This window comes from Manis javanica, chromosome 14, assembly GCF_040802235.1.
Source record: "Manis javanica isolate MJ-LG chromosome 14, MJ_LKY, whole genome shotgun sequence".
NCBI lineage: Eukaryota > Metazoa > Chordata > Mammalia > Pholidota > Manidae > Manis > Manis javanica.
The window spans coordinates 5,116,218-5,133,300 of record NC_133169.1 but is presented as its reverse complement, the minus strand read 5'-3'; the positions used below and the strand labels follow the sequence as shown (position 1 = coordinate 5,133,300).

General features: G+C 37.2%; 1 protein-coding gene across 4 annotated transcripts in view; it reads left to right on the top strand.

The window, feature by feature from the left end:
• The window catches only part of NUF2 (NUF2 component of NDC80 kinetochore complex), a 37,543-nt gene that overhangs the window by 7,468 nt on the left and 12,992 nt on the right, over positions 1-17,083 (top strand). For 2 of the 4 annotated variants that reach the window (XM_073221490.1, XM_037023969.2), the window contains 8 exons: positions 3,392-3,531; positions 4,715-4,789; positions 5,735-5,811; positions 6,274-6,335; positions 10,226-10,323; positions 11,468-11,541; positions 12,870-12,966; positions 14,235-14,297. In XM_073221490.1, coding sequence (XP_073077591.1) covers positions 3,409-3,531; positions 4,715-4,789; positions 5,735-5,811; positions 6,274-6,335; positions 10,226-10,323; positions 11,468-11,541; positions 12,870-12,966; positions 14,235-14,297 — 669 coding nt within the window. In that variant the 5' untranslated portion in view covers positions 3,392-3,408. Of the gene's footprint in view, positions 1-100; positions 205-467; positions 669-3,391; positions 3,532-4,714; positions 4,790-5,734; positions 5,812-6,273; positions 6,336-10,225; positions 10,324-11,467; positions 11,542-12,869; positions 12,967-14,234; positions 14,298-17,083 lie in introns of those variants that run through there. The other 2 variants (XM_037023970.2, XM_037023968.2) reach the window with 2 other exon arrangements.

Sequence of the window (17,083 nt, the reverse complement as noted above, 5' to 3'; positions counted from 1 at the left end):
GGGGGCCGGGCGACTTCCTGCGCAACTCAAGCCCCACCCGCTCGAGTCTATTGAGCCCAGCCGGCACCCGGCGCTGCGGAGCGCCGGAAGTGGCCTGGCGGAGCGGGGCGGGACTTCCAGTCGGGGCGGCAGGTTTGAAAACAGGCAACGGTCGCTGCTGCGGGGTTGGTCCTTGTGTAGCGGCTCCCGGAGCGCCAGTGGGCGGTGAGCGGACGTGAACGGACACGGGGCGCGGAGGAGGGACGCCGAGGGCGCCCTGTCCCTCGGGGGCCGCGGGCGGCGGTTTGGGGGCGCGCAGGGCGGAGGGGAGACGGGAGAAGCCGCCCCCGGGAGGGGCGGACGCGCTCACCCGTCCTTCCTGTTTGATTTTAGCCCCAGAAACAACCGGGTTCAGCTCCTACGAAACCAGTGAGGGCTGAGGCTGCTTAATTTAGGCTTGTATTTACAATTCTAACCCATGTGTTTAGAAGGTAGCGGGGTTTGCTGATGCTCAGCCCTACAAATGTCGGTTGCTCAGACCAAAAGCCAAAACCAACAAGAGTCAAAAGGCAAAAATATCGCACTGCATCCAAAAGTCAAAGAAAGAGGGCGGTATAGGACGGTCCTCTGCTCGCCTGACACCGTGCATTTTTCTTGAATGAGTTAAAGAAACTTCTTAATTTATTAAGGTTGGAGTCATTTCTGTTTGTTTTTGTTTGGTCTCTACCCCCTGGAATGTGATTTCTACGAACTAGTTTATTCTTTACCAAAACGAAGTGTGTAATGCTTAACAGGTATTCTTTTAGCGCCTACCCTGCTCAGCGTTATGGCGTCGCAAATAAGTGAGAAACCGGAGGGGTAATTCGTTAATTTCTGCTAGGTAATAGGCGGTCTGAGGGTCACTTTACACATATTAGGTGATTTATATACTTTATTCCACCAAAAAGCTCAAACTGTGTAGTTGGAAGGCCTTCCCTCCCCATCCGCCCTCCCCTTCAATAAATTGGTATTGAAATTGTAATATCAGAGACAGATTCTGCATATGGGAGGTGATTCCAAAAGGAAGTGTTGAAAGTTTGGGAAGCGACTTGTAGGAGACTAATTTGAAACAAAAAATTCTTTGGATTGCTAAATTGTGGAAGACTTTAGAAATCAGAAAAATTTGAATTTGATGTGGCGGGTAGTGTATTTGAAGTGTTTTTGTTAAGGAGTTACATGATGCATTTGGTGCTTGATGAGGATTAATCTGATTAGAGGAGAGCGATGTTCGCTAGTAATTATGAAGATTCTTTACATCCCTTTGTCTATTTTGATAGTCTCCGATTCAGGTGTAGCTGTTTCAGAAAAGTGACTTTTTTGGCAGTCTTTCTTTGGCCAAGTCTTTTTATCAGTGATTTTTAAGTCTGTTACTTAGATGAAAATATAGAATGCATATTTATGCTGAAAAGGACATCTGATATGTGAGGTGTCAGAATCTGGAGTCAAAAAGCTGCTTACAGAATGAAAGCTTGAAATTATGAAATTCAATAATGGGAAATGCAAATCCTTGCATACGGTTCAAATAACCAGTTATGTAAGAAGAACATGGAGAAGTCTAGGCTTGATATAAAGTGGGTTGCACTGAAGAAGTTCTGGGAGTTTTAGTTGGTTGTGTGTGTGCATGTGTGTAAGTGCTATGGTTGTAGACTAGATCAGAAGTGGCCTTTGTCTTCTCTGTAAATACTCTGCCCTGGCAAACCGTTATCTGGAGTATTGTGTCCAGTTTGAGCATTACAGACATTGACAAAATGGTGTATTTTCAAGGAAGGTGAGTATAATGGTTAAGTTTCTAAAACAAAGACATATAAGGAGTCGCTATACTTAAATTATACTTAGAGAAGAAAAGACTAAGCAGAGGTATGATAGCTTGCTTCACTTTTTTTTAAAGTGGTCTCATGTAAACAGAAATTTATATACTTAGTCGTTGCATTCACTAGAATAGAACCAGTAGGTCAAAGTTACAATGAAAGGATTTCTACACAGTATGAGGAAAAGTTATCTAATTATTAGAGCCACACTAAAGTGGGAAAAAAAATTGCCTGAAGAGTTAGTGAATTTTGTGATGTTTGCAAGTGTTCAAGCAGAAGTGGGAGTTGTAGGTCACCTTTTAGAATGGCTTCCCTACCTTTGTCAGAGGTTAGGCAAATTGCCAAAGCTTCTCTTTTATCGCTAAGATTCTAAGAAACATTAGAAGCCTCAAGAAATGGATTTCCACGTTTGTGGGTCCTTTCAGTTTGTTTGCAAAATTGAATATATTCACATTGGAACTCTGGGACCACACTGCTGCCCTAGAGAATAGGGGATCCAGAGGTAATAAAACAGGTACTGCTAACTGAGTGGTGGAGGCACTGGCTGCTATTGCTGCCACACTTACTGTTACTATTGCTATTCTGCTTGGCGCAGCTGGAAATACGAAGAGAATGAAGAGCTCCCTTCCTGGGAGCTCCCAGTGTAGTGTCAGCCCTGTAACATAATTACAATACACGGTGGCAAGTATTACAAGAGTAAATACAGGGCTCTAGGGCAGGGTTTCCTAACCTGAGCACTGGTGACATTGGGTGATTGTGTGCTGGGGGGGTGCCCAAGCATTGTAGTTCATTGAGCGGCATGCTGGACCTCTACCCACTAGATCACGGTAGCACCCCCACTCCAGTCCTGACAACCAAGGATGCCTCCAGACATTGCCGCATGGCCCCTGGGTGAGGTGGGAGGGCAAATCTGTGAAAACTGCTTGAGGGGGACACAGATGGGAATATCTCACTATCTGAGGACATTAGGAGAAGGTTTTTTTTTTTTAAGTTCTCACGCTGGTGATTAGAATTCCTGCCAATTACCCCAGTCTGTTTTTAACTATGGCTTTTCTCTCTTCCTACTTGCATCTAAATCTTACCAGTCTTCTCACTGTGTGTGCACTGACTAGGATGTCAGATCAAGAGCATAGTTTTATTGTCTACCCTGTGTTGCCATTGTTGACATGTAGCTTCTGCTAATGCCTTTGTATCTTGCTTTGAGATTAATTTCAGGATCAATCTTGTTAAATCCATTACCTCCCAAGTTAAAAAAGGAAAAACACGGTTTTTCATCTGTTAATTCAACCCAAATCCTCTTTCCTGTATAAAAGAAAACAGCATTAGGAAAATTAGAAAATGATTGAGTCACTTCAGGATGACAGTTATTTTAGGATATATGTATGTACACACATATGTATATGAATTTGTATCATCTTACTAGATGCTTAGTGATAGTTAACACTTCTATGTATAGTTCAACCTTGGCTTGTTAATGTTACCCTTGTATTTATCAGCTTCCAGATACTGAGAACTGCTGGTTGTGTCATGTTTCTGATCTTTGTTTTTTTTTTTTCTTGCTTCAGACTAGAAGATTCCCAAGATGGAAACTTTGTCTTTCCCAAGATACAATGTAGCTGAGATTGTGATTCATGTTCGCAACAAAATCTTAACAGGATCTGATGGTAAAAATCTCTCCAAGAATGATCTTCATCCAAATCCAAAGGTAAAATGTGACTGTGTTTGCATGTGAAAGATGACATTTGAAAACACATTAAACAGCAGTTTTGTAGAGTGTGGAGAAAGGCATATACCCTATTATTTGCTGTAAACTGGTCATTTTAATCCAGAGAAAATCTTTCAACCAATGTAATTTTAAGATAATATTAAGTTTATATGTGAGGGGACTTGTACATTTCCATTAGGAATTCAGTTTTTTAATATGATCATTTTCTTTAAAAAAAGTTTCTAACCATAGACATATTAAAATATATTAAATTTTTTATTATTATTGGAGTGGTGGTTTGAGGATATCCTTTATTGGTAGGGCTTAAAGGGACCTATTCCAAGTGGTTTCCAACCACAAAAAGTGCTTAGAAACAATTCTCTTTGGAAGCTTACAGATTAATTTTCTTGCATTATGCCCCAAGGGGAAATTGACTTGTTTTGACAGATGTTGTTCTTTATTTCTTTAGTTATTAAATGCAAAAATGAACTATTTATGTGTCACAGAAAATCCCAAAGTCTCCTTCCAGTTTCCTGTGTTGGTCTTGACATGATAACATAATAAAACCTGGTTTAATTATGTAGAACTCAAACTTTGTGTCTCAGTGCCCCTTTAACTCTTCAAAATGGAAAGAATCATCTCAGAATAAATAAACTAATATGTGGATCAAAATGCATTCTACAGGCCAGCATTTGGAAACTGCTGATTTAAAAGATAAAACTGAGAAATCATATACTGCCCTATTAAATTCATATTCCCCTGATTGTAGTGTTTACTTAAACTTTAACATCTGAGGCATCAAATAAGATTTCCCATGGTCTTTAAAAAAAAAAATACATCCTCGGTGTGCCATTATTTTTGTCATATGCCTGACAGTCTGTGTTGAAAGACTAACCCTTTTTCTCCATTCCGTACTGTGGGTTGGATTCGGATGGCCTTGCTCTCATTCTGTGTGTAATAAGCTTGAGCAACCGGTCTTTTTGACCACTTAATAAATACAAGCCAACTGATAAGTATACAGATGTTTTGAAATTTGGAAAAACTAAGAAATATTTCAAGGGAAGTAGGGAAATGTCGCTTTTTTCTTTTTTGCGTCCATTGACTACAGTTTTGCATGGTAATGATGGTAGTGATACAGCTTTAGCATCATGAATCAGTATTAAAAGGTGTTTTTCTGTTGTAGCCTGAAGTCTTGCACATGATCTACATGAGAGCCTTACAAATAGTATATGGAATTCGACTGGAGCATTTTTGCATGGTGGGTTAAAGATGAGGCTGAATTATGTTCTTATGCTGCATTTCTCCTGCTGATACTGCATACTGGTTTGTAGGAGGAGAACTTCTTGGCTTTATTTTTAACAAAATCAATAGCTTATATAAAATTAATGTCACTTATAAAGAATCTTAGGTGAAATAATGCTTTATATTGGTAGCTTTAATAAAACAAAAACTATAGTAAACGACTTAAATAACACAAATTATTGTTACTGTGCAGTTATTTACAGATAAATAACAAATTATTGTTGCTGTGCAGTTACAGATTTATAGGCTCATCTTCAAAGACTAATAAAGAACAGCAGAGTCTTCACAGATACTGTTCTCAGGAAGAACTACCGAATTAGAGCAGATGGAAACATTAAGACTGAAAACAATTGAAATAGAGCAACTGAAGTTTTAGCAAATTAGGTATTTCTAGTAGGAAAGACCTTTTTTCTTAAACTTTTTGTTCTTAAATCATCAGGGTATTATCTGAATAAGTACTAAAACTGTAGTGTCTTTAGAATCTCACCAATAAAATTACATATTGTTTAAAAATGAAAGGCTTTACCACTTCCTTGCTACGAAACCTTGCTAACACTGAGTTTCTTTGTTTATAAAATAGGGATAGCACACTGTCTTAGAGTTTTTATAAAAATTAAAAATGAATATATGTAATGCTTAGCATCATACTTCTTACTTAGAAATGCTAGCCACTACCCCATTTTTTCATTCGTTTGAAAATAATTTATTGAACACACACTGTGAACCTAGCATTATTAATATGATTCCAGTTTTGTCCTAGGATGTGTATTATTTGCTGAACTTTTAAAAAATTTAATGATAATAAGTTTATTTTGATCTTTATCCGGTGTCAGGGTTGAAGATATTTTCTCATTTTGTCTAATCAATGTGTAACTTAGATTTTATGATTTGTTGCATTTAGATGCCAGTGAACTCTGAAGTCACGTATCCGCATATAATGGAGGGCTTCTTACCAGTCAGCAATTTATTTATTCATCTGTGAGTAAACAGTGTTTTATTTTCTTAGAATACATTCATATTTACATTACATTAAGCGATCTAATGACATGATTTTCTTCGGATTCTCTACTTCATCATTACGTTCAGAATTGTAGTAGACTTCCACCAGAGACGACTGCCTCCACCTGTGGCACTTCCAGTTTTTAAGATGTTGTGAATCTAAAATTGGAGGGTGTCGAGTTCTTAAAGGGTGCTGCTGCCTCCAAGAGCGTGTGTTGTGTATTAGAATTTGTCATGCTACCTTGGCATTACATGAATTACCTGTGTAGTGGACAGAATTCTGCTATAGGACTATGCACTGTAGTAGATTTCTGACCTGGTCCTTTGGCATTGAGAAATTTATTCAGAAATCTCTTTTTGAAAATAAAATGTTTATATCTTTGCGCTTAGTATATAATTTACAATACACTTGTGAACATTTTATCTCTACTTCTCTTCCAGGGACTCTTTCATGCCCGTCTGCCGAGTGAATGACTTTGAGATCGCTGATATTCTATATCCAAGTAAGTGAGAATTTAAAACGATTTCTAATGTCTGGCTTCAATCTAACCATTTACCTTTCCTTCAATAAATATAAAAAAAAAAACCAAACATAAGAAAATTGGGTTTAGAGCATGTATCCTATTCTTAAGGATGATTTTTTTTTTATCCCATTATTGGAATTTTTCTCCATTGTGGAGTCACACAAAGCTTTTTTCTGATTAGTTTTCTTAATTCCTTGCATTTAAAAAATGTATATTTTAAACTATGACTAACATGTAAGCTGTGATGTTGCACAGTGGCTTCATCACACCAGTTTTTTTTTTTTTTTTAATTTGTGTGTTTTTTTTTGGGAGGGCATCTCTCATATTTATTGATCAAATGGTTGTTAACAATAAAATTCTGTATAGGGGAGTCAATGCTCAATGCACAATCATTAATCCACCCCAAGCCTAATTCTCGTCAGTCTCCAATCTTCTGAAGCATAACGAACAAGTTCTTACATGGTGAACGAATTCTTACATAGTGAATAAGTTCTTACATGGTGAACAGTACAAGGGCAGTCATCACAGAAACTTTCGGTTTTGATCACGCATTATGAACTGTAAACAATCAGGTCAAATATGAATATTCGTTTGATTTTTATACTTGATTTATATGTGGATCCCACATTTTTCCCTTTATTATTATTATTATTTTTATTTTTAATAAACTGCTGAAGTGGTAGATAGATGCAAGACAAAGGTAGAAAACATAGTTTAGTGTTGTAAGAGAGCAATTGTAGATGACCAGGTGTGTGCCTGTAGACTATGTGCTAATCCGAGCTAGACAAGGGCAATAAAACATCCACGGATGCAGAAGATTTCTCTCAAAACAGGGGAGGTGAGGTTCTAGGCCTCACCTCTGTTGATCCCCAATTTCTCACCTGATGGCCCCCCTGCGACTGTGCCTGTCTTAGGTTGTTCCTCCCTTGAGGAATCTTACCTGTCTCTGGCTAACCAGTCATCTTCCAGGGCCATACAGGGAAATGTAAAGTTGGTAAGAGAGAGAAGCCATATTGTTTGAAAAGGTTAGCTTTTTACTTCTTTGCAGATTTATGCCCTGTGGCTTCTATGCCCAGCACTTGTCTTGAGGTATCTTTACACTTGGAGGAATTATGTTCATCACACCAGTTTTATCAAATACGACAATGACTTTTTACCATGAAGAAAATATCTTTTAGCATTGATAAGAATAGTCATTATATTAGAATGTAAATTTCCTTTATTTAGATGTCCCTTAATCCATTTGATATTTATACAGTTATTTTATGTTGCAAGAGATTCTGCATGCTATTTAAACATTTTTGTATCCTTTCTCATCTCCTGTCATTTTGTTTTGTTTATTGATGTATAAGTTACACAAAATAAAAGTTACCAGTTTTAAGTGTATGATTGGATGAGTCTTAACAAATAGTTACAGTTGTATAACCAATGTTGCAATCATGTATAGAACATTTGCATGACCCCCCAAAGTACCCTCAGGCCCCTTGGCAGTCAGGTTTCCCTTGGCCATTCCCTGTTCCCTGGCAGCTACTGATCTGCTTTCTATCACTATAGCTTTTTTACTTTTCTAATATTTGATGTAAATAAAATAGTCTAGTGTTCTGTGTCTGGCTTCTTTAACTTAGCATATTGCTTTTGAGATTCATCTGTGTTATTATTTATTAATACTTTGTTTCTTTTTATTCTGGTCGAGTATTCTAGTGTAAGTGTATGCCACACTTTGTTTACCCATTAACCTGTTGATAAATATTGAATTGTTCCCAGCTTTTGACCATTAGGAACAAAGCTGCTATGAACATTAGCATACATATACGTGCACATACATGTCTGTATATGGAAATGTTTTCATGTCTCTGGGTAAATACCTAGGAATACAAATACTTGTTCATGTGGTTAAGTATATACTTAGCGTTTTCAGAAACTGCCAACCTGTTTCAAAGTGGATGTATTATACCATCAGCAACATATGATGATAATTTCAAATACAATTACTCTGTCCTTCTTAGACTCGGTGTTGCAAGTTTTTAATTTTAACCATTCTAGAGCCTTCATGCCTGTATCTCATTCTAGTATTTTGCATTTCTCTGATGACTACTAACATGGGCATATTTTCATAACATTTATTTGCTATCCATATATCTTCTTTGGTGAAATGTCTGTTGAATCATTTGCCTTTTTTTAAAAAATTCGCCTTATAATGGAATCGTAAGGCTTCTTCAGATATTTTGGAAACAAGTAATTGAGCAGATATGTGCTATGCAAGTATTTACCCCCAGTCTATTACTTGCTTTTTCAATTTCTTAACTGTGTCTCTTGAAGAGCAAAGTGTGTTTCTATTTTGAAGATTCTAATTAATCAGTTTTTTCTTTTATGATTCATAAAACCATTTTTTGTGTCCTCTTAAGCAGTCTTGGCCTTTAAGTTGCTCATACTTACTCCTTTGTTTTAAGCATAGTATAGTTTTAGCTTTCATCATTTACTGCTTGAATTCTTATGTATGATGTGACATAAATATCAAGTTCATTTTTTTCCTTTTTGTAAATGGTTATCAGATTATTCCAGCACTTACTGAAAAGATTATCCTTTGTCCATTCAATTACCTTGGCATTTTTTTGTCAAAAATCAGTTGACTAACCACTACACACCTGTTAGAATGGCACAAATCCGAAAGACTGATGACACCGAGAGCTGGCGAGGAAGGGCCGCTGCAGGCGTTCTCATCTGCTGCCGGTGGGGACGCAGTCATGCAGCCACTGCAGGCGACAGTCTGTCAGTTCTTACGAAGCTAAACACACTCTTATGTACAGGTCCACAGCCATGCTCCTTGGTGTTTACCCAAATGAGTTGAAAGCTTAATACCGACACAAAAACCTGCACATAGATGTTTATTGAAGCTTTATTCATTATTTCTTGAAAGCATCCAAGATGTCCTTCAGTAGGTGAATGGGTAAACAAACTGTAGTACATCCAGACAGTGGAATGTTTTTCACTGCTAAAAGGCAAAGAGCTATCAAGCTATGAAAAGACATGCAGAAATTTTAAATGCATATTGCTAAGTGTAAGAAGCCAGTCTGAAAAGACTGAAGTATGAGTCCAACTATATGACATTCTGGTAACAGCAAAACTGTGGAAATAACAGAGATCATATGCCAGTGTTTAGTGGGGAGAGAAGGATGAGTAGCCAGAGCACAGACGATAGTTAGGGCAGTGAGACTGTCTTGTGTGGTATGGTAACAGGGAATACATGCCAGCACGCATTTGTCAAAACCCAGAGAATGCACACCACCAGCTGTGAACATGAACTCTGGACTTGGGGTGATGACGATGTGTCACTGCAGGCTCATCCTTTGTGACAAGTATACCACTCAGCTGCAGGTGTTGATAGTGGGGAGGCTGTGTGTGCGTTGGGACACGAGGCACACTCAACTTTCTGCTCAGTTTCTCTGGGAGCCTAAAATTGCCCTGACATGAAATAAATTAATAATTGGTTTCTTCACTTAAAAAAAAAAATATTCCAGTTGCCATGGCGTCTCCAAACTCTCAAAATTCTAGTTGCTTTGGTGTCTCCCAATTCTAACCTCTGTCTTCATGATCCAGCGAAGCCCATGAATTCTGCGTGTGTTCTCCCCTCCTGGGCTGCAGCCTGAAGACTCTGTTATGTCCACAATTCGTTGCTTCACGTGCTCTGTCTGGTTTTCTAGTTTATCGCGGGAGAGTAAATCTGGCCCCGTTACCCTCTAATGGCCAGGAGCGGTTTGCTTACAGTTTTATTCTGTGTCCTGTGAGCACATTATATGGTAGGAGAGGATGAATTTTCATTTTTATATTGTTTCAAAGATTTATTTACAGACTGTTGCTTTCTATTTTAGAAGCAAAACGGACAAGTCGGTTTTTAAGTGGCATAATCAACTTCATTCACTTCAGAGAAGCCTGCCGTGAGACATATATGGAATTTCTTTGGCAATATGTAAGATTCAAAAATAGATCAGAAACATCACTTATGAACTAGTAATCTAGTAGTTGTATGGCCGCTAGAGTCACATTTAGTTTTATATTTATTTGCAGTTGCAGATCTTAGTTTCTGAAAAGCATATCTCAGAATGAGATTTTCTTTGATATTTGGTAACATTAGTGAGAGGCTGGGTTTTTGTTTTTAATTACAGCTGAGGCTCCATGTTCGATATTGGGAAATGTAAAGGAAGAGAAATAGTGATAAATCTACATTTTTTTCTTCAAGGTTTAATAGATAATGTAATGTTCTTTAAATAATTGAGGTATTTGAGGTTTATATTTGCTTTCTGCATGATGGCTTACTTTGGATGTTTGTTTATCATCCCAACATTGCTTCATAAAATTCAATCCAAGCAGATCCTGTTAGAAAACAGAAACTCATTTCATCAACACTTTGGAGAATTTAGAAAGATTATGGGTCACCTGTTCCCATCTGTCCTCGTTGTGGGGCACCATACTGTTAGGAAAGCACCGGAGTAACGCCTGACGGTAGAACTTTAGCTCCAGCTACACTGAGCTATAGATAAATACTTCGTTACACAAATCATAGTAAGCTTATACCTCCTAAACACGCACTCTCCACAGCTGACACATATATGCCAACACACACACACAGACACACACACACAAGCACACACACATTTTGCTTGGCCAATTTCTCCTCATTTTTAAATACACAGCTCAAACATCTTTCATCTTTAGGAAGTCCTCTATGCATCCCCTCCCCGCTACCGAGTTGGGTTGGAAATCATGATACTCAGTACTGTAACAAGTTTTTCTGTAGATTTATATTCATGTATCTGACACTTCAAGGAGATTGAGCTTCTGAAGTCCAGAATCTGTAAATCGGTCTTTTTTGGGTATTATTCCTGGCACCTGGTACAATGCCTAACTATGGTAAGAATTCAACATCCATGAGTTGAATAAGTAAAGAAATTCGTGATTCACTTATGCCTACTACTATCTTAAATTTCTTATTTCTGATGGTGAAAGTTGTAGAATGAGTAAGCATTTTACAGTCTGTACCATGATTTTTTGTAAATATGTCACTGATTATGTTGAAAAACAATAATATGAAATTATTAAAATTGCTTTAATAGAAATCATCTGTGGAAAAAATGCAGCAGTTAAATACAGCACACCAGGAGGCATTAATGAAATTGGAGAGACTTGAGTAAGTAGGAGATTTACAAATAAAGTAAATGCAATTTCAAAATGCAAAGTGAATTGTAAGTAGTATCTTACAATCCTACAGTCTACTTGGAAGTCTCTTTTATTCTCTTTACTCAATAGTAGAGTATTTAAATTTAGTTTTTCTAAAAGAGAAAAATGAGTTTTTCTTGTAACACTTACTGTATCATAAAGTCTTTTACGTCTTTCTTGTTAGTGCATTAGCCTGACATGTGTAAAGCCCTTAACTTACTCTCCTAAATTATATCTGGGAGTATTCATCTTATGCAGGTGAGCTGTCAGCAACTGGACTCTCTTCCTTCAGATCAGTTAATTCTGTTAAAACTTTTACTCCTTCAACAGAGTTTGTTTTGTTTTGACTCAAGTAGGAAAAACAAATCATTCAAGAGTTATAATTTCTTGGCCTTATATGCATTGATTTTAAACAAAAGGATTTTTTTATCCCTTCTAATTTGTTGACATCTTTGAGTTCATGAATTCCAGGTGAGAAATCTTCTAATGTGACCTGGTATAACTGGCCTTTGCCAACAGCAGTAGGTGGCAAAGCCTGGGAGGAGGAGGCAGATACTAAAATTCAGCATGGATATTAAATCTGTATTAGTGGATATTAAGATATAAAATTTAGCATAAACCAAGTAGAAAGATAAATGACAAACTGGAAAAGAATATTTGCAGCATATGCAGGAAAGCATTACCACCTACTGAAAAAGCCTGTGTAATATTCTTAATATATATGAAAGTCCTACAGACAAGAGTGCAGACGATCCTAGAAAAATGGGCAAAGACTATAAACAGGATTTACAGAGGAATAAATGCAAGTATTTATGAATATGTAAAGATTGTTAGGCTCACTAGCAGTCAGGGAATGAAAATTAAAATAACAATTCTCTACCATGTTTTAAAAACTAAAATTGAGAGTATTTACACGGCAGGTTTGAATGTGTGTGAATGCCGTTGAGAAGAACTAGTAGAGCAAAGGAAAGGGACGGTGCAGAGGAGAGAGATGCGAGAAGGTGAAGGAGTCAGAGCAGAGGGAGAAATCGCTGAATGGGAGAAGGCGGGGCTGTGCGTGCAGATGAGCCCATCCGTGGCTCCAGGGGGAGCCGGAGGAGCTCATCAGGTTGTCTTTTTACCGTGTAGTAGAGGTCAGTCATGTTTTTAAATTGCTCTCACAGGGAAGGATGATAATTCAGAAATACGAAAGCAGATTTTTATTTTCCATTTAAGTTATTTGAAGGTAGAGACTTTGTTTTGGCCTTACAAAGTTAAGAACTTGAAAGGTGTTATTTTCGTCCATTTCACCATGCCTAGTTCTGTTCCCATTGAAGAGCAAGCAGAGTTCAAGCACCTTTCAGATGATATTCAGGAGCTGCAGCAATCGCTGAATCAAGAGTTTCGTCAAAAAACGGTACCTGTTGTGTTGACCTTAAAACAGTTATTTTACCAGCAAAAATGAGTTTATTTGGGAGTGGCAGAGAATTGCAGTTTGGGACAAGCAAGCTATGGCAAAAACCATAGGCCAGGCCTACAAAGGAGAGGAATGTTATTTTATGGAGCAGGAAGGTGGGAGGGGCTGTTCTGAGCTAAAGTCCTTTGGAGAAAAGCAGGAGTTCCAAGTGATGACGGCTCCTCTTTGGCTGCGTTGCACGGGTGGCAGTTCTTTGTAGGAGATGCCATGTCCACCTTCTCCTGTCGGGGCCTGTAATTGAAGAGTCTTACCTGCTGATTGTGTGTTGGGGTCCTTAATTGGACACTGAGTGGGGTGGCGTGAGAGCTCCCCCTTCTGGCTTCCTGACTCCATTTTAGTGAGGTTCCCCTTTATTAAATTTCAGCGCTAGACACCTTAAAATTAAAACATTTTTTTGTGTAGATATGGAGGGGTAAGAGCACATAATGTTCACTTACTAAAGAAATAGGATCTGTTGCTGTGCCCATTTGTGCCATTTTTAATGGATATATACTCATGTTACCCATGTCAAACCATGACTGTTTATTTGTGTTATCAAAGTTATATGCTGTCTTGCTGACTGGAACATAGAGGGTTTTCCTGTGTCCAGTCCTGCTCTTCCAAAACCACACCGAGACACCCCAGACACTGCAGCAGACCTTCACAGGACATGCAGGGTGTCTTGTATTTTCAAGGGAAACATCAGTATTCAGCATCTGTCACACATGCTTGAAGTACTAGCTCAAGGTAGTTTACAGTAGTTTCAAATAACTCACATTTGCCCTCCTTTCATATCTTTGTGAAATGTGGGGTCTTGAAAAAGCAAGTATTTCGTCAAAATCATGATGGAACAGAAGATGAGAATGTTTGTGTCTGTTGTGGCATCTGGGTGTGTAACTTGTGCAGTGCCCAGCAGGAACACACATCCAATTTGGAAGTAGTTGTAGTTATTTAAGAATAAAACAAAAGTATTATTTTTTCTTTAAATTTGTAGGTATTGCTTTTTTCAGAGGGCTGCTGAGATGTTAGAACATAAATATTTGTGCAGGTATTTGGTTTAGATATTTGATAAAGGAACTGTTAGGTATTTCCTTTGGCTTAGGGGCACCACAAACAAAATTTGAGTGGACCTAGTCTAATCCATTTATTTTATGGGAAAGCATTAAGTGACTAAATTTAAATCTGTTTTGAATAATTATAAAACAGTTTGCTGTTTTTTTTTTTTTAAGGTAGTGCTGCAAGAGGGGAATTCTCAAAAGAAGTCCGATATTTCAGAGAAAACCAAACGTTTGGTAAGCATCTTTTTTAAGTAGCATTTAAGGTTTGACTGTTTTGTGGGTAGGAGTGTTTTAACTGTTTGTGTTACTATAGTCAAATGTTTCTCCCTTTTCTTAAACTGAACTAATTTAACTTTCTTTTGTTTTAATATAATAGTTGACTGTTGTTTTAAAAAACATGGAAGCACAGAAATACATGACAAAAATGAAAATCTTCTGAAAGGTCACCACACAATCTGATGTGTATCATAGATTATATTTCTTTATGTAAATGTTTCTGTGTATGTGATATTGCACTCTACATGTCTCAAATCTGCTTTTCACTTAATGTAGTGTAAATAGTTACACATCAATATAGATCTTCATTATTTTAATGGTGCGTGTGGCCATTCACTGTGTGTACTGTAATGGGGATTCCTTTGCTGTCCTATTGGTAGGTATTCACATTGTTTTGCTGTGAAAAGTAGCTTCTGTATGCTCCACGCCTATACACATTCATAATTTTTTTTGCCCCAGTCTGCTTTTTATCTTAGAATAAATTTCTAAATGTAGGACTTCTGGGTTAAAGGGCAGACGTTTAAAACTGACCCACCTTGCCAAACTGACTTCTAAAAAGGTAGTAAGTTTACATTCCTACTAATAGAATAAGGAGTATTCCTTTATACTTTTGCCAGAATTGGATGTTCTTAGATTGTTTTCTTTGTCACTCTTACCGGCAGAAAAAGCCCTCATTTGAATTTTGATTTTTTTGATTCTTAGTGATATTGACCATTTTATTCAATGATTTGTTGCAATTTCAAATTTTGTAAACATCTGTGTTCCTTGCGTATTTCATTTTTTTTTAGGAAACTCCGTAAATTAAGGACATTAACTCTCTCTTTGTCTTTTAAATTCATAATTTTTTCCTATTAGAAAGCTCAGGTTCTTAGGTGATAAAATTGACAGAAATGATCTTTATGTATTTTGGCTTTAATTCTGTACATAAAAAAGCCTGTCCCATTTCTCTTTTTTTTTCTTTTTTGAGAGGGCATCTCTCATATTTATTGATCAAATAGTTGTTAACAACAATAAAATTCTGTGTACGGGGGTGAATGCTCAATGCACAATCATTAATCCATCTCAAGCCTAGTTCTCGTCAGTCTCCAATCTTCTGAAGCATAACGAACAAGTTCTTACACGGTGAACGAATTCTTACATAGTGAATAAATTCTTACATGGTGAGCAGTACAAGGCCAGTCATCACAGAAACTTTCGGTTTTGATCACGCATTATGAACTATAAACAATCAGGTCAACTATGAATATTCGTTTGATTTTTATACTTGATTTATATGTGGATCCCACATTTCTCCCTTTATTATTATTATTATTTTTATTTTTAATAAACTGCTGAAGTGGTAGGTAGATGCAAGATAAAGGTAGAAAACATAGTTTAGTGTTGTAAGAGAGCAATTGTAGATGATCAGGTGTGTGCCTGTAGACTATGTGTTAATCTGAGCTAGACAAGGGCCTTAAAACATCCACGGATGCAGATTTCTCTCAAAACAGGGGGGGTGAGGTTCTAAGCCTCACCTCTGTTGATCCCCAATTTCTCACCTGATGGCCCCCCTGCGACTGTGCCTGTCTTAGGTTGTTCCTCCCTTGAGGAATCTTACCCGTCTCTGGCTAACCAGTCATCTTCCGGGGCCATACAGGGAAATGTAAAGTTGGTAAGTGAGAGAGAAGCCGTATTGTTTGAAAAGGTTAGCTTTTTACTTCTTTGCAGATTTATGCCCTGTGGCTTCTATGTCCAGCACTTGTCTCGAGGTATCTTTACCACCTGGAGGAATTATGATACTCCGTAAATTCGATATGAGGCACGAATTCTATTTAAGGGTTGTAATTAGGAAGGAAGAAGAAAAGCTATAGAGGTAGCAGATGGAAGAAAACATGGGAGGATTGATTATTTCTTTGACATATCTTCTTGTAGAGTACCTTAAGCATGTATAGGTTTTAAACTACTAACTAACTTGCACACACATATTAACATAATAGGAATACGGTGACATAAACAAAGCAAATCTATAATTACCATCCATCTCCAGTGAAGCCAAGAAAACCATTTAGGCACCCTAGGCATTTGGGAAAATTAGTCTATGATATGATGGATATTGTCCAACTGTACTTGAACAGTCTGAGAAATCAGACAAATTAAAGCAACCCATTTCTGGGATCTGTTCACATCCCATATGTTCTTTTAACCGTAGATAGTCTATAGTCGTAAGATTTTGGAGCGCTCCATTTCTCATCTTTTAATCCCACATTTTCTCACTGTGCTTTTATGGTTTACGTATTATTTTAACATTTCTATTTTAGATGCATCAGAAATGTGCTTCGGTCAAATATGCCCTTTGTTTTTCTATCACTCTTTGTTGGCAAATGCTTTCATCTGATTATTGTTAACTGAGGTTCAATTTTATTATTCATTTCTTTCTATTCCATTTTAATTTAAATCTAAAAACATTTTGTAATTATATGCTTTTTATAAAGGGAAAATAGTGATGAAAATCAGTGTTATTTGTAAGGAAAATGATCTCTATTTTTGTAGAGCAATAAGGAGTAGATAGTGTGATGACTTGCTGAACTTTTAAGAATAAAATAACCGTAAAAAATAGATTTTAAACATCGAGTTTTGGTCTCTGTTAGTGGGTCAAATGCTTTTTTTTTAGTTAAAATTTAGCCCATTTATACTAAACATACACTAATATATTCCTGTTACAAAATGCCCAAATGACACATTATATGTCATACATATTATCAAAT